The sequence below is a fragment of the Apaloderma vittatum genome, unplaced genomic scaffold (genome assembly GCF_000703405.1).
Source record: "Apaloderma vittatum isolate BGI_N311 unplaced genomic scaffold, ASM70340v1 scaffold38126, whole genome shotgun sequence".
NCBI classification, from domain to species: domain Eukaryota; kingdom Metazoa; phylum Chordata; class Aves; order Trogoniformes; family Trogonidae; genus Apaloderma; species Apaloderma vittatum.
In genome coordinates, this window is record NW_009722915.1 from 5,653 (window position 1) to 30,793 (window position 25,141).

Here is a 25,141-nt window from a genome sequence, read left to right on the forward strand (position 1 = left end):
GTCAAAACATTTTTCGCTAAATAGCTGCATTAACGACAAGACTTCTAAAAGTTGAAAATACGTCTTAGGTAAAATAAAAAGGAAACCAGAAAAAATAGCTTCTATCCTGAGAAAGCTTTGCTTAGCCATGTTTTGAATCTGATACACTGAATGCAAATGTTTTTCCATCATTTCCCTGTCTGATTTTCAGCTTATATATATATAAATATTAATCGCAGTGCAAACTGGGGCCTTTCCCTAGTACTTCCCTAATATTCCTTTATAATAATATCATGTTTTGTTAAAATCTTACTGATATTGGTCTTTGATTACAGGCAGTTTGCACCGTGCATCCAGTGTTCCAGAGCGTGTCTATAACATGGGGATTACTGAAAATGATTTTACATCAAGAACTCCCTATGCTTTCTCATATTACCAGTCAAATCAGGTGAGGAAAAAAAGACAACCAACAGAAATAAATACACCCTAATAATAAATACCTAATTTATTAGTTTTGTTACCACAAATAACAGCGTATAGATGGAGTATCAACGTTTCCTTGCTTGATTGTTTGCTTTTTAAAGCGGGATTTGTAGAAAATGAGCTTTTTTCAACTGAGATCTGTTAACATTTTTCACCCTTCCCAGTGGCTAAATTCAGCTCAGTCATACAGACAGGCCTTTTGCAATCCTCTTGGTTTTGTGCGAGTTGACATCTGGGTAGAAAATGAAAAACCATATTAACCTTAACCGAGGCAAAGGCTCTGAGTAGTCAGATCTTTATCCATCCCACCAGGCAGCAGGTCAGTCAGCACACTGGTAGCTCAGAGCGGCCAGAGCCCATCCTGCCACTCACCCACCTGAAGAGCTGGAGGTTGCTAGAGAAAGTCCAGCCACCCCACAGGGTAACAAATAACATAGGCAGGAGCTGGGATGGTATTTCTAAACTGTGTAGTCTTAAATTCACTTGTTACTTTGACCAACATTTTGTGGGTTGGTGGCCAGAAGGCTAAGGTAATTAGTTTCCTGCAGAGTTTGTGACACGGCTCATAACTGCTATGAACTTATCTGACTTAGAAATCAGCATGTAACATTAGTAAATTGAAAGAACATAAATACTTATTTAAATTGAGAACATAAATACTTATTTAATAAGTAACTGCATATGGAGGGAACAATTCTTTCTTACCTTTAGATTGCTCAAAAATGGCCTATTGTCATTAAACGAAATAGCCCACCTTCTAGTCAGTTAGCGATGCTGCTCTGGTTCTGTATGAAGGAGAGTCAGAACCATTTACTTAAATACGCTTTCTTCTCTGTCCTTTTGTCCTCTGTTCTCATCTATCATCTAGTCCATAATATTTTATGTGAATCCTTTCTTTCTAGAAGAGAGCAACAAGAGGAAAACTGGAAATGGCATAGGAAACACAAGCAAATGCTAGTTTTCCTGGCAGGCCAGGGGAGGGAGAAAGAGAGAGACAGTTCTGTGTCACAAAGCCAGAAAAAGCCACAAGTCTAGTATTTCACAGAAGCATTAATTTCCTTATCCTCAAACAAAAGATAAAGATATCTTTGCATAGCTTCTCTAGAATAAACAGCTGTGCTTGCCTCAGCCTCCTAGTTTCAGCACCCTTTACTCTTCTGAGTCAATTACCACCCTCAGTAGCTCCTCAACAGTGAAATTAGGAGATTTCACTCTGGCAACTATCTGCTAAGTACTGTCTCTTCAATTAATAGGTTGTATAAGCTTCTCAGTTGGCCTTAAAAAATACCTATAATATTGCAAAACTTTAATACAACATGGAAATGGAATATATGGGGCTTTGATTTATGGCTGGATGCCACTACGCCTATTGATTTTAAAAACAATTGTATTGTGACTCCTGTTTCAAGGCCAGGTACTCTCCCAAGTTGATTTAGTTCTGGAAGGTCTTGAATAGAGTGTGATGTCCAATTTTTGAGCATAAGAAAGAGGTTGAAAATTTGAAAAGGCCCTAAATGGCACCTAAACAAGTGCCATTGAAGAACTTTGAAGACACATTGTAGAAAGAAAGGTTGAAGAAGTGGGTTTGTTGAGTTTAGAAAAGAGAAAATTGTAAAGCAATGTGATGATCCATTACTGTCTATGCCCATTAGGGACAGGAAAAGAAAAATCTTGAATTGCATCTGTAGAATTAGGTAAGCCGTTGAGATGGTGAAATGATTATTTTGGTTTCCTTGGAATATTATATAATCTCCTTCATTTTTAAAGGTTTAGACAACTAGGGAAGAGACTCTCTTTTTACTAGATTCTGCCACAAAGTGAACAGAAGGGCTAAATAACCTTATATTAATGAGGTTAATAGCAATATACAGACACTTGAGTATAATATTTTAATATCTGTCTGATTAATTTTCTTCTGTGTGTTGGACTGCCTTGAATTTAATTTTAGTAGTTAATCCCCAAGGAGTTTCAAACTGAAACTAAAATCTCCATTAATAAGGAGACTGTTCACTGCCAGGCATAAATGACTTACCTATTTTGAGTTAATGATGGAAGACTAGATGCTTAGACTTTTTCTCCTAATGGTTAGACCATGCTTCTTCCTGTCTTCATTAGGCACATACAAAGAAGCGTTGCAGAATCCCATTGGATGCACAATTTTCTCATTCTGGTAGCAGACCTTTGAATTTTTACCTTTACTTTTTTTGTTTGGTTTCTTTGCTATTATTTCTAAATGCTGTGATCTCACCATGACTCCTGTTCTTTTATGCACCCTCGAACAGGTGGCCTCACCATCCTCTTATACAAATGGCTGGGGGACAAGAATTGCTTACAGGACAATGGAGGAAAGAGCTCAAAGGCAGCCTCTGAGGAGACTAGAGGTTTCACCCCAGCAAAGTCCTGAGAGACTGGCATATGTGCCCAATGATTTTCACTATGACAGAGGGACTTCAGCTGGATTCCCCATGAGGCATGCAGATAGTAGGAGATCCAATGGGACCATCCCACCAAGATATGCTCGGTCTGAGATTGTTGGTTACACTCTTCGGGATTCAGTGAGCAGGGGACGCTCCTTTAAGAGACATTCCCACATGGGGGCAGTTAACGATACCGTCCCTGATGGTGTCTACCCCAGCCCCGCTGCACCTCAGTACCATCAAACAGGCAACAGCCGCAGCATGACCAACCTTTTGGAGAAGGAGAACTACCTGACCGCGGGCAGTGCAATGGGACAAGTCAGATCACCAATTGCTTCCCCTTTGGGGTCTCAGAACAGGCAATCTTTAAGGTCCACCTGGTACCAAACTACTTTCAGAAGCACACAGGCCAAGAGGGAAGCTTCCCAGCCAGCTTCAGTAACCAGTGTCACTGCAGAAACAGATGGGAAGAGGATGCCGTTGACAGCTGCTGTGGCAGCCGCAGGGAGAAATGGTTTCCTGCAGAGTGAACAAGTCACCATCAATGGATCTCAGCTAGGGTAAGCACAATGCAGGACCTGCTTTGGTTCTGGGATGTCACAGCTGAAGTTTAAAAAGAGAAAGTAAACTGAGAGCTTAGGGTTCAGAAGCCAACACACTGTACAAAATATGAGCGCAGAGAATGCAGAAATTAGTTTTGCTTTTAAAAATCCACTGCCAGTGCAACAGAGAAAAGGGAGAAAAAAGGTATGTGCATGTACATACTGCAGGATCCACACCTCCTGTTCTGGTTTGGGATCCCCTTTTGCCAAGAGTTAATCAATTTTATAAGGAGACATGAAGTTGCCACTGAGTAATTTCCAACCTAAGTTGCAATGCACAGTAATGTGTTGGCAAATTTTGTACTCCTAAGAGACCGGATGATTTCAGCACTGGTTCTCACAAGAATAGGTCAGAAATCTACCAGTGAAGCAGTTTTTGGCAGACTGACAGTTTCCAGTTTAAAATCTTTCACAGTTTCAAGGAAACCTTTTGATTTTTTTCATTTAAAACAGGCAGACATTTCTCTTAGCTCTGCTGCACCATCCATCTCTAGAACAAATATAAACTGTTGTGAATCTTAGGACTCCAGAGCTTCTCACTACCTCATGGTTCCTGTATGCTCTGAGGACGCTATCATAATTTGAAACACTGTTAGCTCCTAGGCAGAAGTTCCTAAAGCTGCCCCTAGAATTGTTTAAAATCTTAACAGCACTCTTTTTTTTTTTTCAAAATTACTCTTCCCCCTCCCCTCCCTTCCCCTCCTCGAAATTCTCTTCTGGAGAAAGTTTCCAAATGTCTAAAATCAGTTCCATTTTCAAAAGAGAAAATTTATCAGTTCTGAAATTCTCCTCAGGAATGATTATTATTTTCATTTTAGAATAATTTGGAATGTTTCCAGAGCACTTTAGGTTCAGTGAACAGAAAGAACCACTTGGTAAACAAGAGATGGTTACTTGCAGTTTACTGTCAGTTTTGTTGTTGTTTCATAATCCAAATAGGAGCCCAAGGTTTCTTATGTAAATTAATCATGGTGTAATTTAAACAGTGTTATTAAGAAATGTCTCTTTTTCCATAACTGTGTATCTGTTAAGTTCATTTTTCTGAAGGCCACTTTTTTTCTTTTTCTAAATTTGCTACTATGTGAACAGAGGCACCATCTGATATCACTGCTACATACAGGTCAGGTATTTTCTGTTGTCAACTACATGTTGTATGTTATGACTAGATTTATAAACATGTGTAATCTTGTGCCCACATTTGATCTCAGTTGAAATTTCCACCTCTGGGTGATGCAGGAGTTAACTGATATGGTATTAATAATGTGATCCTTAGGCATTCAGTCTTTACAGTAATTAAGTCCAGAAAAAACAGCTGAGAGCTCACAACAGCTAAAGATTTGGAAGTAATAATGTTGAAAACAGGTATCTGGGAGAACTTTTGTTTCTCAGTAAGGCAATTTACAAACAGGCATATATTCTATTGACTTAATAATTTATTTAACTTTAAGCACGTTCGTGAGTGCATTTCTGAGCCACAACCAGCAATTTTAATATTTAATTTAGTGTAGGAGCAATTTTGGTTCTTCTCTTGCAGGTGCAGACACTGAAGTCTAAAATTTCCTCTGAAATTACAGAGGAAAACAACTGAAAGTGCTGTGAAGTCCTCTGAAGTTCCTTTTGCAAATGTTTATGGATTTCACTTATCTCAGTACTTCTATTTAATTTGTTTGTGCAAATTTTGTTTAAGTTTTCAAATATCCTGGATTCTACTTTAGTTTCGTAGCTATGGCTTTGGGAGAGTGAGAGGCTCTTTGTTCTACCCAAAGTTTAAAAAACTCTCTAAAATGTAATAGCTCATATTAGGAAAGATGCTGGTAAAAAGCAGCATATAAGATACAATCCCACAAGGGATCTGCACCACTAGATTCTTAAATGATGAGGAAGAAACTGTAGCCATTTCTGTTGAGTGAAGTCACTATTCGTTACACTTGCTTATGTAATAATGTATGTATGATATTCGCGTACATTATTACCATTTTCAGACATCTAAGATACACATTTAATAACTCCCTTTGTAATTCTCGCCACTGGAAGAGCTTGATGCAGAAGTCCTCTTTTGGTTGTAGTATGTGCCAATTCTTCCATGTCTAGCTACTGCACAGTTTAATTTAGAATTAAGTATTTAAAACAATGTTTTGCTTTGGGATATACACTGCTGTCAAATCAGAAATCATTCACTTAAGTCCATCATTCCACCAGTACTTCAATAATTTCTTCTGACAAAACTTCTCAGTTGAAGAAGTTAGTAGAGACTTTCACATTTCTTGTAATTTCCCATCCTCTTTGATTTTAAGGTTGCATTATCTGATATATTGCTCCCTTAATAATGGAAAGGGGGAAAAGATAAGTCTGTTTTCGGAGTAATTTGATTTTTCTAGAAATTTATGCTTTTTTAATGCAAATCGCAATTTAGATCTTTCCATGCTTAATTAAGACAGTGTAAAATAGTTGTGTAAGTTTAACGAGAACTAGCTGTGCATAGTATTTGAAATGTGTGTAGTAGCATTTTCAAACTTTCCGTGAAAGAATTAGCTCATGCCATGAAATCAAAGTAGAAAAATCAGAGTATAGAGATGCTATCTCTGTATCATCTGGCAAAATGAAGCAGTTAAAAGCATTCTCATATCAAGGGCTTAGGAAAGAAAGATGTTCAACCTGAAGCCATCTGAGAAACAGCTGCTTACAGAATCTGACCCCTAAACCTCTAGATATGCTGACAGATGTCACAAAATGGTTAGGAAACACGGTGTGAATATCTCAAAAATGTTGCATTCCGGCAACTAAGGTGAAGTCAGAACATGTCAGATCATTGTTCTGTTTGACAACCATTGCCTCAATGTCCATTTGTTTGATGTCATAACACACGATAATCAGCCATGTGCCTATTAAGTTTGCCTGTAAATATTTTGGGAGGTAGGATAGAAATGTTGCATCAGATTCTGTTTTGACAACAGTTAGGGTGCTGCAACTTTATAAATACCACAGAGGGTCAAAGATTATACAACATCCTTTATTACTTTCAGATAAAATGTTAATGAATGTTATTTTTATCCAGTGAAGAGCAATCCTAGTATGGCAGTGCATGACAGGCTACTGCATGAAGGACTACCAGCCATGAAGTGATAATTCTGGTGAATGGTAAACTGATCTCAGTCTCAGTGCAGATCTACACACCCAGCACTTAGAAAGTTGGTCTCTGGCTGTACGTCTGTTTATCTCAGCCTGACAGTGACTGTTGATGGATGTTTGCTCCTCTGGGACATCCTTGGCATTCTGGGGCTGAGTTCCAGCGTAGGTTCTCTGACATCCTGTGAGAGATCAGCTCATGCAGCAATCTTGACCTTGGAAAGTGCATGGATGGAGTCCTTCTCTGCTCTTAGTCACTGAAATACTCACAATTTAATAGATCAGAGATATCTGCCGCTCTATAGAAGGTGGCTCAGTTTGGTCAAAGAGCTCCAAAGTTACTGCAGTGACTAACAGGCTGATAGGCATGCTCACATGTGCACATGTATAGCATAGTCACAAAACTCTTGTTGATTTAGGAAACCTGACTAAAATTCAAGCTTGAAAAGCCTGCTTTTGTGTTCCACTTAGAAGAGAGGAAGAGGAAGAAAAATGATCTGTTTTTTTTTCCATTACTCATTGTTCAAGATCTTTCAGTAGGTTTCTGATCAGTACATCTGACTTGCAACTTAGACAAACTTAAATCTGGAAGCTGTAAACATTGCTGGACCAGAGACCAGGGCACTAGAGATACTAACTGTTAATTCTATCTAATTTCACTTTGATTTAATCTCTCCATTGACCTCCTCAACATGCTCTCCCCTTCAATTCGTCTTTGGCTTGCGCGTGCCTCAGCACCTGTAGATGCAGCATATTTGCTCAAAGCGCTAACTCAGAGGAAGGGAGAAGACAAGAAACATGATTTATACCAAAGGGAAACATAAAGGCAGGTGGAAACCTCGAGATGTGGGAATATAATTTCATTTGCAACAGGTGCATCAAAATTTTTCTTCATTTTTTTTCTGTTCTTGCAGCCATACTGATTGTCATTGGCCTTAGCAAAAGCAAGCAGCAGATGATGATTTACAGTGTAGCTGGCAGGAAAAATTCCACCAAAATCCCTTTTTGTCTCACTCATGAGTTCATAAATATTTTGGAGAAAAGAGTTAAATTTCAGTGCATTTGTAGCAAGATTCCCTGTAAGAAATCTGCTTCATTTCTGCCTGATTTGTCTACCTTGCTCCTCTGCAGCCTATTCTGGACAAGCCTGGCCTTCCAGGCTCTTTCTTTCCTGCCAGTCCATTATTGACACAGTCTCAGAGCTGAAGGACTAAGTGACTTCTGGTGCAGTCCATAGACACTTGCTTTAGAAATGTTTCTTTTCTCAGTATCAAAACCTTTTGTATTTTACATCTCTGAACATTGTTTATTATTTAATATTTCTGCTTAGATACAAGAAAAAAAATAAAAATTTCCATTTAACCCAATTTATTTCCCAAGCACCTCTTTTAAGATGAAAGGTAGTTGTGTCAAAATTTCTCATTTTAGATGCACTTACTGAGATAATTTTCAAGTAAACCATTCTGATTCTAGTAGCTCTGAACTAGGGAGTTATTGCCAATGACTGCTTGTTTCACTGAGGTTCACAGACTACCCTCTTTTCCTTGTCTGGGCAACCTGGTTCTACAGAACCGGTTCTAGAAAACTGTTTAGTTTAAAAAAAAAAAGAAGGAAAGATTTTGTTCACTTCCTTCCCCTCCTCTTCTTCCCCCCTGACCCCCTGCATTTTTTTCTCTAGTTGCAGAGTATTTGAAACAAAAAGTAAATAAAAAGGCTGGGGAACATAACCACCTGTTCCAGAGTTAATGTGCCTGATTGTGCAATGAATTGTTTTATGTTCTGTTTACTGAGGGAAAAAATAAATCTGGTGACCTCTCTTTCCAATTTTTATATGGTTGTCTAGCACACTTATCATTCAAGCAAGCATGCTTCAAGTTGAAAGGAAAATATACATGCACATTTTTAATCCTGTCACAGACGATGTGCGTAGTCTATTTAATGAGTGATGTTTTTGTTTTGCCCCCCCTGAAAAAAAAGTCTTTGCCCATCTATTTCAAACTAGAGCAACTTCTGTCATCTTGAAGAAAGCAGGTGCTGAGCTCTGCGTGTATGTAGTCTGGGAACTGAGAAACTGAAGAAAGGCAAGGAAAGAAATATCAAAAACTAATCATCACATACTGAGAAAAACATCAAGGTTTCTTCATTATCAGTAACAGCCACTCTAATTTGGTGATGGCCTTGTTTGAATCTTAGTCCTTCATCCACTGATGTTTCCATTTGGTTTTTATAATGTGAAGCATGACTTGCTTTGTCTAGATTCTCTCATTATTTCAGAGCTTCCATTTATGATGATCTCTTTCCTCAGAATATCAGTATCTCTTAAAGCTTTTATAGTATTTTCTGCTACTGGAAAGGGAATAATTTTCAAAGAAAAGCTGAAGTTATTTGAAAAATGTTAAAATCCTGCTGTTACAAGAAATTTCATGAGCTAAATGAATTTTTCTTTCTGCGGTGTTAGTTTACTGTATTTCCTCTGTCTATACTTTTAAGGAGCCCAGAAGTAGAGATGACTCTGGAGCGTGCAGTAAGCATACTGAAGAGTGAAAACACACAGGCCACACCTAGGATTCTTGCTGCAGTGACATTCATACAGCATGAGTGCTTCCAGAAGGCAGAGGCCCGAAGAAAAGTAAGTAATTATTTTTATGCCAGTTACAAACAGGTAGAGCAAATAATTTTCTATACTGTATGGCACCATGTGCCAATATGAGAAAAAAAAAAAGCACTCCAGGAAACCTTGTAGGATACTCATGTTGAATGTTTTCCCTAAAATATGCTGATTCTATTTGCTGCAGATTCTTTTAAACTTGCAGTGATCTATCCTAGCAAAAACTTGGTCTTTAGCATTTTGTGATGAGAAACATAGAAAAGTAGGGTAAGAATTTACTCAAAGCAACTGTAATTACAGGTGTTTATGATCAACTTTTAAAAAATCCACTTGATTAGGATCCCACAAGTTCCTGCAGGCAGGCAAAGAGCTTTACTACCCTTACCAGTAATTCCTAAATTATAACTTAAACCTCCTTTGTGCGAACTGAGTTCATTAGTTTCTATTCTAACTTGACAGATGTGGAGAAAAATGTCTATTTTTCTGCCCACTTGATAGAGGTTTTTCATATATGTTAAAGCTGCTAAGTGTATACCCACTTTATTTGCTCTTTTTCAGATCAAATAAAAGTTCGTAGTTCAACCGTTATAGAGTCTGAACTTTTAATCAATATAATTATGCTTGTCTCTCATTTTTGACTGGCACGCTTACACTGCTGGTACAGAAATAACCCAGAAAAGGAAACTGGGAGTACAGTGCAAATTTTCCAAGGTTCAGGGTTTGCTAGGACTACTGAATGTATTACTATAGTGTATAGATTAGCCAAACTGTAAGGGCTTGCTGGGACTTACAAATGTATTAATACACTGTTTGGATTAACCAAATTTGTTAAATCTCTTACAAGTTTTTTGAAAGAGCATATGAAAAGTATTCTCGTCGTCCTTTCCTTTAAATTTCACTATTGAACACAATTATGGCTCTCTTGCTGAGCAGTTCTGTACATTACTGTGTAAACTGGATGTTTATTTCAATCATTTAAAGAAATTCCTTACACTTATTTTGTTTTGTAGTATGCTCAGTATTATTCATATGTCATCTCAGTCTTAACTCTATATTCATGTATATGCAGTCCAGTTCAGTGACAGCTAAATATCGCTCAGTCCTTTAGTAGTTTTAACTTACCTCACAGTAGACCAAAGTCTGTTTTGGAAAAAAATACCAGTACAGAAGCAGCCTTATCTTCAGGCTGAGAACAGAGCTTCAGAACTGATTGTTTGAAGGGGAATTATTATTCAAGCTTCCCTCAGGCAGCTTCCTGGAAAAACAAATAGATGAGTGTAATGGTTCAAATTGGAGCAGTCAGCCTGAAGCTGTCGTGTATTTTCCTGTCTATCCCACATATCCTAGCTGTTTATTCTGTCTAGTGCCCATCAGACTTGTTTACATTGACATTGACTTGTTTACACTTTTTAGCCTCTCAGCCTTTAGCACTCTTTAGCCTCTTTGTCTCCTGATGCTTTGTTCCCCGATACTTGATAGTCTGTGGGTCTAGGGGCTTTTCTTTTTCTCATGAATTTATGGTCTTACAGTATTTTGGTGAATTTTGTCTACCAATGAAAATTTAGAAAGACTGATCAATAGCTTTTCTAAGTTCTCCTCTGCACATTAGGTCAAAATAGCATCACTTCTTTGACAAGAGCTATAAATCCCTTAAAATTACCAGCAGAAAGTCTGCATAAATGTTTAAAAAATCAACCAGCTATGGTGTCAGTGTCAAAAGGGCATATCAGCTATAATAAAATAGGTCAATGTGCCTTCAGCATGCTCTGTGCTCCACTTCAGATATGTATTTCTGTATTTTGTTCTGCTAGCACCTAGGTGATTGCTGAATGAATGCAGGAAGAATCAGGTCAGTAGTGCAGTAGCAAGAAACTGTGCCTTTTGTACAACCAAATCAGAGGAAAGGCAGGCAGGCAGTGTAGTTTGCCAGGGCATGAAGGGCAAAAGACTTTCTTACATTTCATTTCTTCATGTTGCCAACACCTGTCAGTTGTATTGAATTCTTTTTATCATTAGACTCTCGACTACTCAAAACCAGTTGTATCAGATTTCTGTCTTTCATACGCTGTTGAAAGTACACAAGGATGAGTTTGTCCACAAAACCATATGACATTTGGAGATGCTGGAGGAAACTGTCCTCAATTGTCCATAAAAGTTAGGTATTTTCCATAGAAAACTCATTCCTAAATGAGCCAAGGCTTGCTTGCTCATGTGAGATTCATCATTTGCCACAACATATAGAACTTGGAAACTATTTGTTTCCGTACAGCTGCTGTGCAACAACATATTTTTAATTCTTCATTCATTTGAGGCTAAAACACCTTTTTCTAAAGAATTAGACCCTGAAGAGCAAGCAGTCTTTGTGAAGTGTGGCCTGTTCAATATTTAATTAGCTTACAATGTTTAATGGTCTACATTTTGAAGTTTACTGTTATTTTTTTCTCAGTATGGCACAGATAAGAAGTACTAACTATAATATATTCTTATTTAATGCACTTTCAATACATGCACAGAAGGTGAAAGAGAAAAATTTTGTCTTTCCATCAGGCTGGCTGCTGAGAAAAAAAACCACAAACTTGGCACGCCAGGAACACTTTACATCCAGAAATCTCGAACCAGTTTATATATGTTGCAGAGTTAAATCTCAAATATCCATTTCACATGGAAACTAAAATATAGAGCAATTAAATATCTTGTCATAGAGTACAAATCTGCAGCAAAACTGCAAGAGATTTAGTTTAATTCTTTTACATTAACTGTTAAAATATGATGACTGCCTTAGTTATGGATTTTAACTATGACTTATATCAAAACCCAGAACTTAACGGCCATGTCCCAGTGATTAATGATCTGTGCTTCAAGTCTTTCAAATAGTAGCAAATGAAAAAAGTCCCTATGATTATTTAAGGCCTTGCTGGGAAGGGGTAAGATGGACTGTGTCATTTACAGTATCTAACTACTCTCTGCTGTGTTTTGTTTTCCTCACAGGTTTTCTCACTTGGTGGTATCCCAAAACTTTTACAGCTTCTTGACATTCAGAATGAGGACATTCAGCGGGCAGCATGTGGTGCTCTGAGAAACTTGGTGTTTGAGGACAATGACAACAAACTGGAAGTGTCAGAGCAGAAAGGGATCCCACTCTTGCTCCACCTACTTCGACACACCAGGGATGTTGAGACTAAAAAGCAAATAACAGGTAGTGTTTGTTTTCTGTGCAGTCGAGCATGAAGTGTGTTAAGTACTGCACAAGCTTTCCTTGATTGTTTGCTTAGGCCAGTGTTTAGCAACTAAATATAAGAACACTGTCACGTATTCTAAGCTCTTCCCTTAGGGTGAAATTTCAAGATCTTTATGCAAGACCAGTCTTTAAGACAGTAAGAAGAGGCTAGGAACTGCAAATTTCCCTCTTAAAGCTTCTTCAGAAATGGCATGAGTCTATTTGTTTGCAGGAAGCTTAAACTCCTATATATTCCAGAAGAGCATATGAGCCTCCCAGTAGCAAATTCTGTAGAACTTTTGTGGTGAGCAGTGATCGGAGTAGTCCCAGAAGTTCCTGGGACCATAATTAATGCCCCAAATTTCTACTCTCAGCTCTGTCACTCTTGGCTGTCTACTACACCTGAGCCTATCTTCTCAGATCTGTTACAAGCAGCAAACTTTGCCATAACAACAGTGTACTTGCTTTCTGTGTGCAGGGGAACGAATTCCTGCAGCACATCTGTTTGGCTGTAAAGATCATATGTTGAGTGACCTGCATTCTGGATTTAGTCATTGTTCATTCTAGATATAGCCTTCGTTGTTCCAGCTTATGTTCCCATCCTTTTATTTCCACTATCCTTGAGGAAAAACTGTTAAAAATGAGTAGGGCCCATTGCAATTTTGAAGGAAGAGCCCTTTGTGTCCGAAACTCCATTTTACATCTCTTGTACATCAATGAGCAGAGGAATGGTGGAAGGAAATGTCCACCGTTACCCGCAAAGAAACCTGTGGTTACTGTCCTGCTGGCTTTGCAGCAGCCAGTTCAGAAGTGCCCACAGCTTCATCCCTGCACTCCTGTTTGACCATAGGGTATCTCTAGGAGGTCAACTCCTTGTGACTCACAATTCATTTTAGTTAGCATGCAAAGGAAGAGCAGGCTCGTATTTTATAAATGGAAGAAAACGTTATGAATACGTGAGTGAGGATTCAAGTGATCTTTAAAGATACCAGGAACACAAGCTATTAAAATAACACTGCTTGAAAAGATACAGGTAGTGTCAAGCAGCCCTGCCTTGAAGCAAAGGCATGTTGAGACCTTCAGTAATTCTGCATTCTTTTAAGTATTTGAAATACTGCGCTCCCTAAGCCAGAGGACAAAGCTTTGTATTGTTGGATCTTTTGGCTTAGTTCTACAGCTCTGCAACATTAAAATGTTTTAAAGTTTTTCATATTCATCAAATGCAGAATTGGGTCACTTAGTAACTTATTGTATAGTGTATTCTCTCTCAGTGGTATTACATGCTACTGAGGGAAGCAGTGAAAATGGTGGTACAGAAAGCTAATGTTCTTTTCTTGCTGGCAATTTCACCATTTCTGACAAAAGCTTTGACTGTTTCTGCAGGATAAATCGTACAGATAGTGTGACAGATAGTACTGCAGTCTTTCCCTTCACCAGTGTGAAAATGGATGAAGGGACATCTTCTTTCTCCAATTACTGCTGTCATTGAACATGAATATTTACTTAAAAAACATTTACTTACAAAACAAGACACCAACAAAATCTTTAAGCAGTATTGAGCAGTATGTTGTAGTTTGTGCAAAGCAAAATAATCTGATATACTTTCATGCGTATGAGTTGCAAGGGACAGCTTTAAAAATAAAAGTATATGAAAGTATTTCTCTCTTTGTTCAAGACCAAATGTGTGGTCAGGAGGAAGTACACTTGGTCACTTGGTGAAAATGGCATTAGGACAGACTTTTTGCCTTCACTTGAGCAATTCTTCCAGTTCCCTAGCAAGCAGCAAGGGGCCTACACGGCAAAAGGCAGCCTGGTTTAATAAATTTCTATGGGAATATTAACTTTACTTCTAGTGACTTTCTTTCCAAGCCCACACTTCAAAGGCAGGCAAGGAGTGGGCAGCAGACAGGAGGTAGACAGTCACTGTTAAGCGAACACTTACTAGGGTTGGTGCTTCCAGGTGATCTTGGCAAGAACTAGAGAATACCGGAATTACCATCCTGTACAGATTGACTGTGTAGCTTGAGAAGGGCTGAAACATAAGACTTTTCTAAGCACAATGTAAACCTGTGACTGCCTTCCTGCCAAAATGGTTAAACTCTCCTGAGCAACAGTTGCATTGCCGGACCAATGGCTCACCTGCCAGTTTTGTGTCTCCTCTTGCATTGCCTTTGGCTTCCTGCAAGACTAGTGCAGCTATGCATGCAATCACACTGCAGTGGTATGACAGTTCCAGGAAAACGTTCATGCAGAACCTTTGGGCTTCCACCTGGTCAGCATGAGAAGCCCGTCTGATTTTCCACATCATACTTACTACTTGCCTATTTTGACTGTAAAATGATCTTGGCACCTGATAATACCACACTGAACTCTGATGGAAGACTTCTGGCAAAGGTTTGAAAGCATGACATACCCATTAGTAAAGATGTCTACGCTCAGCAAGGAAAGCTTTTTGTTTCTACCACTGTGTAGGAAACATGGTACCAATGCATTCTACCTGGCAAAAATACAGGAAGATAAGGAAGTTGTTGGAGAGAAGAAAGTTAAAACTCCAAGACACAGTTTTCTCATACTGTAATTCATTACTTCTCTGAAAGTATCTAATACCTGTGCACATAAGTGCAGCTCAGCCTTAGAAGCTTATCTTTAAGGTCACTGGCTTATTACTACCAGCAGTTTTAATACAGATGAATGCTTGCCTAGTATTATCCAAAAAATATCATATATTCTCAAAGAGTATTTTGGTGGCCTCTATCTTCTACCAGACCTAGGCTGAGGAATACAGTCTAAGCACAGTCATGCAGTGTGCCTTGTGTCATCCTTTGAAAAGACTGAAAGCAATGAAAGTGTGTGGAGATAAATGGTGTTTATACCAAGTGCTGTGTACTGCCTCGCAGTCTGTGCATCCCAGGAGAACACAGAAAGCGCCAAACCAGTACCCCCACCAAAGTGCCTTTGTACTTATGGCGATGGTTTGAAAGCTACTGTGGGACAGTTTACTCTAATGCCGCTCTGCAGGAAAAAAAAGCTGCCTGCAATTTGTGTCCTTACATTTCTTACCAGGAATGAGACCTCCTCAAAATCACATTGAATGAATTTGCTAGCTTTGCAAAATGGTACAAATAAAGTAAAGAAACCATAGGCTCTTAACCTTTGTTTACAAACTTCTTGCAAATCTCTTAGGAAAGGAAAGAGTTTACTTCTGGATAGTAGGAGAGGATGTCACTTTGAGACAATACAGAAGTGGAGACAGGAATATAATTTTGTAGTGTTTGGAGAGCACACTGAGGAACAGAAAGTAAAATGGCAATTTCATGAAAAAACCTAAAGTTTTGAAGGTAAGCCAGATGAGTCTCCAGGGAATATCTAACCTCTTAATCTTGTTATCATGCAGCATAAATCTAAGAAATGAAAGAAAAAAATTCCTGCAGGGAAGATTACAGCACAAACAGAACTGTAAATAAGAACAGAACATAAATTTAAAAGGAGACCCCACCCATTTTCCCAAATAACCATCTGAGGGAATATTATGCCCTTATACATTATAGCATAGCTGCAAGTTAAGAGCCCACTCTTAAAGACATTTTCTGATGTGAGCAAATTCATCCACACCCAGAATGCCACCGAGACACTCCTTCTGAGCCCAGTGAGACAGTGCCTGTGGGTAAAGGTAGAATTTTATTGGCAAATTTGCAGTGTGAGCAACATCTCAAATTCTGTTCTGACAGTTCTATTCTAGATATGTGTCTGCTTGTTCCTTTTAATAAGATATTCTGTCTCTGTGCTCTTGCATTTGTGCCATTCTGTCTTAACCTGCTTCCCTTACCAGTGCCCTTTGGACTGCATGTCTGATTTCCCATAAGTCTTTTTTATCCTTCAGGAAAGTACATTTTTCCTTTTATCCCCTAATTCAGAGGTTGAAGAGCTGATCCCAGAAGAAGGAATGGGGCTGCTTCTGGCTGGCTTTTGTTTTTATTTTACTATTGCTCACAATAGCTGAAATTAAATCAAAGTGTAAGGAGATACAAAAGAAACATTTTTTTGTTGTGAACTGATGAAAGAAACATTCACTAATACTCTGCCAGTGTTTGGAGAAGGAGCTTTGTGAAACTTTGAGCAAAAAGCCGGGGAAACAATGAATGCCTTTGTACTGAAAAGCAGAAATACACGTTTTCTTGCTGGGGAAAAGTACTTTAAAAAGAATTGTCTTCTGTTGGAATAGAACATAAGCAAAGTTAATAAATTATAGAGGATTATATTTGAGGTTTATTTTGTTCTTTGGAGATTGTGAGTAGACAAGGTGCGTAGTGTTATTTAATGATTTATTTAGTGACAAATGTCTGGACGGTAACGGCCAACCAGTATTTAGTAGCTTTCCCTCCTATGAGGAATTTTGCTATTAAGTATTAGAGAAACTTGATAATGGACATCTCAGGTCTTCCAGCAGATTTCCAAAGACCTGTAAACTCACAGTCTGTGCCTCCCATTTATGCCCTGTGCATGCAAGTTTATTCTCCTGCTTGTTGGTCTTTTCTTGGCACTTGGAAGTGCAACTAGTCCTGTTAGGCATCCAGAAGGGATGAATTCCTCCCTGGAAGTGTGAAGAGTGATCACTGGCCTCAGTGCTGTTAGTTCTGGTTAGGTTGTGTTACTCTGGCAATAGAGAAGATGATTCCTGCGAATGAGCAATTCACATGCAGAGCCACGGAAAACTGCTGTTCTTTGTCAGGCTTTAGACTGACTGTATAGAGTTCTGACTTTAATTGCGTGGATAATTGTGCCCCTTTTTTGGCCTCATTTTCATGTCCTCACATCAGGGCTGGTGGACTACCATCTCCCCTATCTGCTCCTTTTCAGGATAGCAAGTGCAAAGCAAGTTCCTTCACTCATTAACTTCAAGGAGGTTGAGATTAGGTCTTTCAAACTGCAAGAGAGTCCTTCTGGTACTATGATTTTATTTTGGATATTGCAGGTTTGTTGTGGAATTTGTCCTCTAATGACCAACTGAAGCACCTGTTGATTAGAGAAGCCCTGCAGACACTCACTGAAGTTGTTCTCATCCCTTACTCGGGCTGGCCGGATCGAGATTATCCTAAGTCAAGTGTTTTACCTGACCCTGATATCTTCTACAATGCCACAGGATGCTTGAGGTGAGCACTAGTCTAGAGTACCCTTTACAATAAGGATAATAAAAAAGCCCTGCACACTTTTTTTTTTGTTTGTTTGAACTTGGATGGCTCCAGGAGAAGAGTTTGCATACAGATCGTATTTTGAAATGCCTTGTGTGTATCAGACCAGAAGAATTACTGCTCAATACAATGAAAACAGTTTTCTTTATAAGGCTCCTATATATTCATTTGGTGTGTACTCCAAAGACTAAATATATCCATAACAGGAGATAGTAATCAGGGGCCTGGTTGCAGTGCATAGTTGCACTGAAGTCAAAGAGGTCCTTCACTGAATAACAGTTGTTGGTATGATATATAGTATTAGATATATAGTAGTGAAAACAAAGGTTTTTTAAATGGCTGCAGGAGTGGTATTATATATTAGCACTGCAGAAAAGCTGACAGTAACTTAAAAGAAACTTTAAACCTGCCTGAGCCTTTTAAAGTTATTTTAAGATTCCAGCACGGTGGTCTCCAAACTTAATCTAAAAGAACTTTAATTAGGAAAAAGCCCTGTCCAAGTTTTACACAAGTTTAAGTAAACTGAGGCCAGGCTGCAGCCGTGGGGTGGTTGAATAGATACATAGTTGTGTACTTACTGCTTCAGTCAGGTGATAACCTCAGAACACAATAGCAGCTACTACAGAGAAACACCAAAGGCCTCAGTAAACGCCTAAATGATTGAAGTATAAAAATCACATCGTTAATTAAAAAAAAAATTAAAAATAACAGTTCATAAAACTCCTTCTAAGTCATTGCACATTAAGTAAATTCAAGTATCAGAGATGCATGTCTTTTGTTTACACATTCAAAAATGCATGAAAGGACATAGTTTGAAATAATTAATGAGTAAAGTATGAGTGCAAAGGCAAGTCCTTAGTTTTAGACTCTTCCTAGTAAAGTACAATGAATTAAGATTGAAATTTAGAGGCTGGGAAGCTGCCCAGTTTCACCTTACACATACCTGCTTTGCTAGCATGTCCTATAGCAAAATAATTGTATCTATATTGCAGGAATTTTCACTGTATAAACAGCTCTGTATCTGACTCATGTGGTTTCAGAAGACAAATGAGTTGTGAGACATACAAAATACTCAAGAATAAAGCCCCTTTTTCTGCAGGAACTCCTAGTTAACTCTTTTAACTAGTAATTCACCTCTAAGTAATAATTAACATTTATTTACTCAGATGGCTTAAAAGCAAATACAGAGAAACATTAACTAGCCATAGTAAGATCTCCCTTGCTAGTGGTGTTGTCTATGAAATGAAGCAGGTTGTCTTTTTTTGTATGTTAATTAGCCCAAGATGCATTTGTACAGAAACCAGTCTGGATGTTAAGTGTTGCTACTCTGTGTTGCCACGACTTGCTCTTCTTCCAGCGTTTGGACTCTGGAATCGTCTCTTCCCTATGAGCCAGCCAATAGGGGCATGGATCATTCTCAATTTTAGCGTGGTATTACTCTTTCTGAGGATGTTGCAGCAACTTGACACGACTCGGTATTTGATAAGGCATAACAGTAGCCATGTTGGTTTAGATTAGATTCCGAACGTAGCTTACTCCATGCAGAAAATCACTGAGTGGAGCTGCTCCAGAGCTACATTTAGCTCTGTAGCCCTAATGAAAAGCCTCTCAAACTGCCCTAATCTAGATGCTCAAGGACACACTACCTATTTTAAAAATATAATGTCCATGTTCTAGTCCATGTAATTTTTAAGAGCTTGAACACTGAAAATTACAATTAGAACAAGAAAGGCTTGAAAATTCACAGGTAAAGTTGATCTGCAGGATTGCCAACACACTTTCTAGTAAATAGGCAACACACTTTCTAGTAGATAATAGTTTTTGAAGTGGCTTGTCATATTTGTAAAGACCAAATAGCTGAGATTTTTAAGATTAATTAGTTTTTGTCTCTTTATTGGAAAATAACACACTTGTCAAATTAGGTGACTAGAAATATTCGTTCCTTATGTATTAATTCTTAAAAAAACACAAACTCCACACAAAGAAATGCTGAAAAACAGAAGATCACACCACAAAGTAAAAACACTGTGCACTGAGGGAATGATGTTGTTGAGGAAGATGTTTAAAGAGTGTATATATTTGCCAGAATATAAATCTGTAATTAGTCTTCCCTTTTGTAATTCTAACATGTTTATTGTGTATGTTGATAAAGTCTACAGCCTGCAGCTTTATTGCAGGGTTAAAATAGTCCTTTGAAGTGCAATACATTATGCATAGTACAGTACTTAGTTATAAGAGAATGCCAAAACTTCTTAAAAAAGATTTTCATATACCTATTGACTGAAAGGGCCACCCACAGTCCAAATCTAACAATGTCATCTGATTTGGACATATGTGCTGTGCCACACAGTTACCAAATAATAAATTAAAGCTTTCTTCATCCACTTTGAGAGAATTTCAGGAGAAGTGAAACCATATCTAGCAGATAATACTGCAGATACTAACACTGGATTGAGTGAATGACCAGAACACTCCTCATTCTGCTGATTAAACTAGTTATTACCAGAAGTACTGTGGAGTTCTGAATCTTGTCTGCTTCTGTCAGTGTATGCAGTCACTGGTAAGGAAGTCTGACGTTAGAAGAATTTGTTAATCCCATTCTCTAAGTCTGTAATTTATCTTAAAGCTTTGCCTCTGACATGGTTTTATAGAAATCACAGGTCGCAAAACTTAACAAAATAAAAAGCGCTGTGTATTCCACACAATTCTGCATTATCAGTTAGAATAAGTAATGGTATTGTTCAATCCTGAAATATGATAAAAAGCTCTGTGCCCTGAACTGGCAGAGTGAGCCAAATAAGAAGACTTCACTGGTTGCCTGACACAAGCTGAAAAAGTAAAATTGGTGAATTAAACTGTCTAGAGGAGTAGTGCAGACTTCTCCAGACAAGTCTTGTTGGAATGTAAAGATAAAGCAATTTTTTCTTGGCCTGAATTCCTACACATAATAGTTCGGTTTCCAGTTCCAATGCAATTGAGTAAAAAACTTCAAGATATTTAGCTTCTTCCTCCATACTCCTTCTCTGAGTCTGAAAAGGTAAGATGCCAACAATATGCAGAATATATGGGATTTAATATTATTATATACATAAGTGAATTTCTGGCATGACTCTTCCTCTGATTAAAAGGAAGGCTTAGTAAGAAGGCTGTCTGTATTGTACTGTGGAAGCTGATTATAATCTTGTTCTATTTTTACCTTGAAATATCAGTTCCCAAAAGTTCTACAATGCTTAACTTTCGAAAACTTACATTAGTTGTCACATTTCCTCCTGCAAAACATTTCATTTAAGGGTTAGAGCTAGCAATCACAACTGCTGTGTTTCATTACAGAGTCCTCTTTTTTAATTGCTCTGAAACTGAAGCATCCTGTGGCCCTATGTATCCTAACTCTTCAGAACTTTCTAGATAACTATCTCCAGAAAAGTCAGATAACCACTCTGCTCCCGGTTCCCTAGTTAGTAAAATAGAAGCAACACTTCTTTTTTTATTTTTCACGCTTTGTCTCAGCTCCCTTTTAAGCTCTTTGTGAGTTACACAGTGACTCACAATGGTGGTGGAAAGCTCTACTTGGAGGAAGTAGTATCACTGCACTTTAGGCCGGGAGGCTGCATAAACATCCATTTGCTCTGGAGAGAAGTGAAGCCAAAGCTCTCCCTGTGTGTTGAAAAGTGTAATGACAGCTCAATTTCATAATTGAAGCTTCTAAGAGAGAATGTAAAACAAAAGGCTGATGATAACAAGTCTTTGAACCAAGGGCTCTTGCATAGCATTGCCATTCCTTAAAGGTTATTTCGATCCATTCTTATCTTCTCTTGCCTCCTCTTCAGTTTATCTCCTCCCCCCAATTCCTGAAAGGAATTTTGTTATTTCCAGCAAGCAGCTTGCAGCCTGGCGCCTGTAGTTGCCAAGTAGCTCCCTGGATGCCTTTCCGTCCCTGTTACAGTTTTGAACCGTGTAAGTCATGAAGGAAATAGAATTTCCTGAACTACTTCAGAAAATTGTTATCATGTAATTGAGCTAAATTCAAATTACTAGTTTTAGCAGAATGAGTTCCAGGAGCAAAAACCCTCTTCTTATTAGTTGTATGGATCATTCACAGCAGCATAAAAATGTTTTCCAACATGGCTGGCCGGTGCATGACTCCGCACTGGCTTAAAGGGAGTATCCCCTTCATTTGGTGCCACTTGTAATCTAATTGAACATGTATTATCATTCTGTTTCTTTCAAAAGCACACTTGATTTTACTAAGTTACACTTTTTTTTGCATTTACTTCACACCTCTAGATCTGAAGAATATTTCCTAATAGGGAATTACCTGATCCTCCACAGGCACTTGTGCAAACAGCTATTTTGTTGACAGATGTAGTTACACTGTGCATGTGTGCAAAAGAGAACAGAAGCAGCGAATATGGGATGAAATAAATGAGGCATGTAGATAGATACCATACACCTACATTAGTTTGTGGTACAGCGTGGGCATGTCACCAGTATTACCATATTTAAGTGTGCCAGAAGTCAGAGATTTTTAATAGAGGATGCCAAAATACTAAGTTCTGAGTTGTTCAAAGAAGAGCATCTCTACAAGCAGCAATCTCCCTAAGGCTGCGTTCTCCCCATGCTGCAGCCTCCCAAACATTGAATGCTAATGCAAGGTAGAAGTATCAAAAATTGGGTAGCAGAAGACTTTTTCTGTGAGAAGTCAACTCAACTCAACTCAACTTCTGTGAGAAGACATCTCAACTCCAGATGATCATTTCTTCCATGTCTTTTTTTCCAGTGTACTTCTGATGAAATGCAAGTAAAACAAACATGCACTGCAGACTTGAAGGTTTCTAGGTAGCCCTGAAGCTTCACCATGGGGGTTGCCATGGGCCACAATACTGGGCCAGCCCAACCATGGCAATTGCCCAAGCACTGAGTATTTCCAGGCCTCCAGGAGCTCTGCTATAAGAGAGACCATCTCTGGAGCTCAGAGGGAGGTATCCCAGTTTCAGGAACCTCAAATTTTGGGAAGCCAAGATGAAGTCAGTTTTGTAATTTTCCTCAGCAAAATGTTTCCATTGTTTCAAAATTATTTTTTTATGTTTATGTCACACTTCTCAGAAACATTTTTTTTTCACAATCTAATAATATAATTAAAATATTATTTCCTGGGATTTCTCAAGCTTCAATCAGCAAACAAATTAAAACTATCTGCTGAGGTTTTGCCTGAAATGCTCTTCTCTGCCTTCAAACCAGCTCTGACGCTATTCAGAGTAAAGTGGTCACAACACTAATTGGGCAAGTGGAAGAGTGGGAGCTCTTCCCTTCCCAATCCACGTCATGGTGATAAAGAAACAGGGAAAGGTGGAGAATGGAGGGATTGTATGTGTACAGATGTGCACACAGACACACACACTGATATCTTTGACTGGATGAAGCAGTTGAGCATCAGCTTCTTAATGAAACATATTTCAGCAATTAAATTCCTTTGCAGAACAGGAAAGTGCCTTTCATTCAGGTTCTTCCCTGCCTCCTGAGCTATAAAGCTGTGTGCCCCACCGTATTTATGCTAGACAGCAGGGCCGGGTGGTGGCTTCTCCTCACACAGCCATTCAGCATGATCATAGTTGTCAGAAGTTGAGGGATATTTAGAGTAACATACTATGGCAAACAAAATACTGCATCAGCTGAAGTGTCTTTGGTGAGGGAAATTCCACACTTATCTTTTAATAGTATTTTTAGTCTGTGTGCCTCAGAAACTATTTTTATTATGCGCTACAAGGACTGTAACGTGCATTTCTGTCAGCGTAATCATAAATATAGGAAAGGGTGACATGCTGCAAATACACAGGTAAAATTAAATTCCAAAGTGATGTCTATAGTAGGCCATACTGAGGAATCTGAATATCGATTCCGTGATACATAGTTTCATAAGAGAATAAAAAGGGATATTGTTAACAATGTGACCGAAAGTAAAACTATAGTAGTAGTTTAGTGCATTAGTATTAAATCTGAATATGTATTTCCTGGGGGGAAAAAAACAGAAGAACCGCATTGACAGTATATAAAATGCTACATTCATTTTACAATCATAAACCACAGGACAATTTAGAGCTATATCTTACTGGCTTTGTCATTAATAAAATTTTAAACCATTTTAATTTCCAATTGGTAAAGTAAGCATGCAAAATAAACAGCCTTAAACTATGTGAAGGAACATGTGTCTCACTCTGTTTGTGATGGATACTAAGATTGGGTTATATTTAATGTTATTTCAAGCAAAGAAGCTGGAATGTGATACTGTGTGCAGTATTTTGGCCAGCAGAGCTGCAGGAGTCCAAAATAATGAGGCCTAGGTTTATAATTGCAGCATTCCATAATTCAGAGTTTGTTCAGTTGTAAAAATAATTATACCCCAAAACTGTAAGTGCTACTACTTCCCCGGCAATCAGTAGCTTATTTAGAGCCAAACTTCGCGCAGCAAGTGTGTGTTTGGCTTTTCAAGAGTTTTGAAATCACTTTCATAATTCACGTTCAAGACATTATTTGGGTTACCGCAAAACACAGAAAAGCCAAGCAAACTTGGGTCTGGAGGAAGCAGAAAGCAAGCGGAACGGTGTCTGAGCCCCTGCGGTAGAACAGCAGCCGTCATCTGCAGGCAACATCTGGCATTCCCCGCTCTTGACCAAGCAGCTTCTAGGGGCTTCAGCTTTTTTCTGCTCAGGCACTAGCTTCTCTGGAAAGCTGGGAATCAGCTGAGCACGGTGCCGTTTTTCCTCTTTCTTGTCCCTCACTCTTGGCCTGGCAGTGAGGGCAGTGGTAGCTGTGGCAGAATTCATCACCCCTTTGAGCATTTAGCACAAGCACATGAGTTGCCCTGTGACTTTGTGCCCCTAGTTGAAATCGCTAATCTTCACAAGTTAACTACAAATGTTGCTGAAACTCTGAGAACATGTGTCTGTTGATGGGTCGTCTTAGATCAAGAACTGGTTTGATGTAGAACATTTATGTGAATGGAAATTTTTGCAGGTATCCTTCCTTTGATATTTTGATATAGCTACTGCTTTAAATACTGAAAATACAACTAAAAATGGAATAATGGGAAGAAGTCAAGGTTGTTTGACTACTTAAAAAGGATTAATTCAACTCTGAGATTAAGATTTGAGTCAGGTCTTTCCTTATCCGTCCAAACATAATGATTTGTTTTCATGGAGTATTTTTTTTTGTCTGGGAGATCACTCAAGTGAAAGTTTTTCTTAGCAGAGGCTCAGATTATTTTATAGCTCTGAAGAAAGGAAGCAGTCAACCTTAACTTCAGTATCTTTAAGATTTAGCAGCAAAAGTTTGTCACAGGGGCACAAGGAAATATCTTTGGCTAAATCTCTTCTCACCAACATATTCCTTCCTGCACAGAAACATGAGCTCTGCCGGCCCAGAAGGGAGGAAAAAGATGAGAGAATGTGACGGCTTCATTGATTCTCTTGTGTATTATATTCAAGGAGCTATTGCAGACCACGAGCCTAATGACAAGGTATTCT

At 38.5% G+C, this 25,141-nt stretch overlaps 1 protein-coding gene across 1 annotated transcript in view; it reads left to right on the forward strand.

Annotated features, from left to right (window-relative positions):
• The first annotated feature begins 307 nt into the window (after window positions 1–307).
• PKP2 (plakophilin 2) overlaps window positions 308–25,141 on the forward strand; it is a 33,168-nt gene continuing 8,334 nt past the window's right edge. The window contains exons 1-6 of the mRNA XM_009871927.1: window positions 308–427; window positions 2,745–3,439; window positions 9,098–9,236; window positions 12,204–12,411; window positions 17,405–17,582; window positions 25,017–25,134. Of these exons, the coding sequence (XP_009870229.1) occupies window positions 359–427; window positions 2,745–3,439; window positions 9,098–9,236; window positions 12,204–12,411; window positions 17,405–17,582; window positions 25,017–25,134 (1,407 nt within the window). The 5' untranslated portion in view covers window positions 308–358. The remainder of the gene's footprint in view (window positions 428–2,744; window positions 3,440–9,097; window positions 9,237–12,203; window positions 12,412–17,404; window positions 17,583–25,016; window positions 25,135–25,141) is intronic.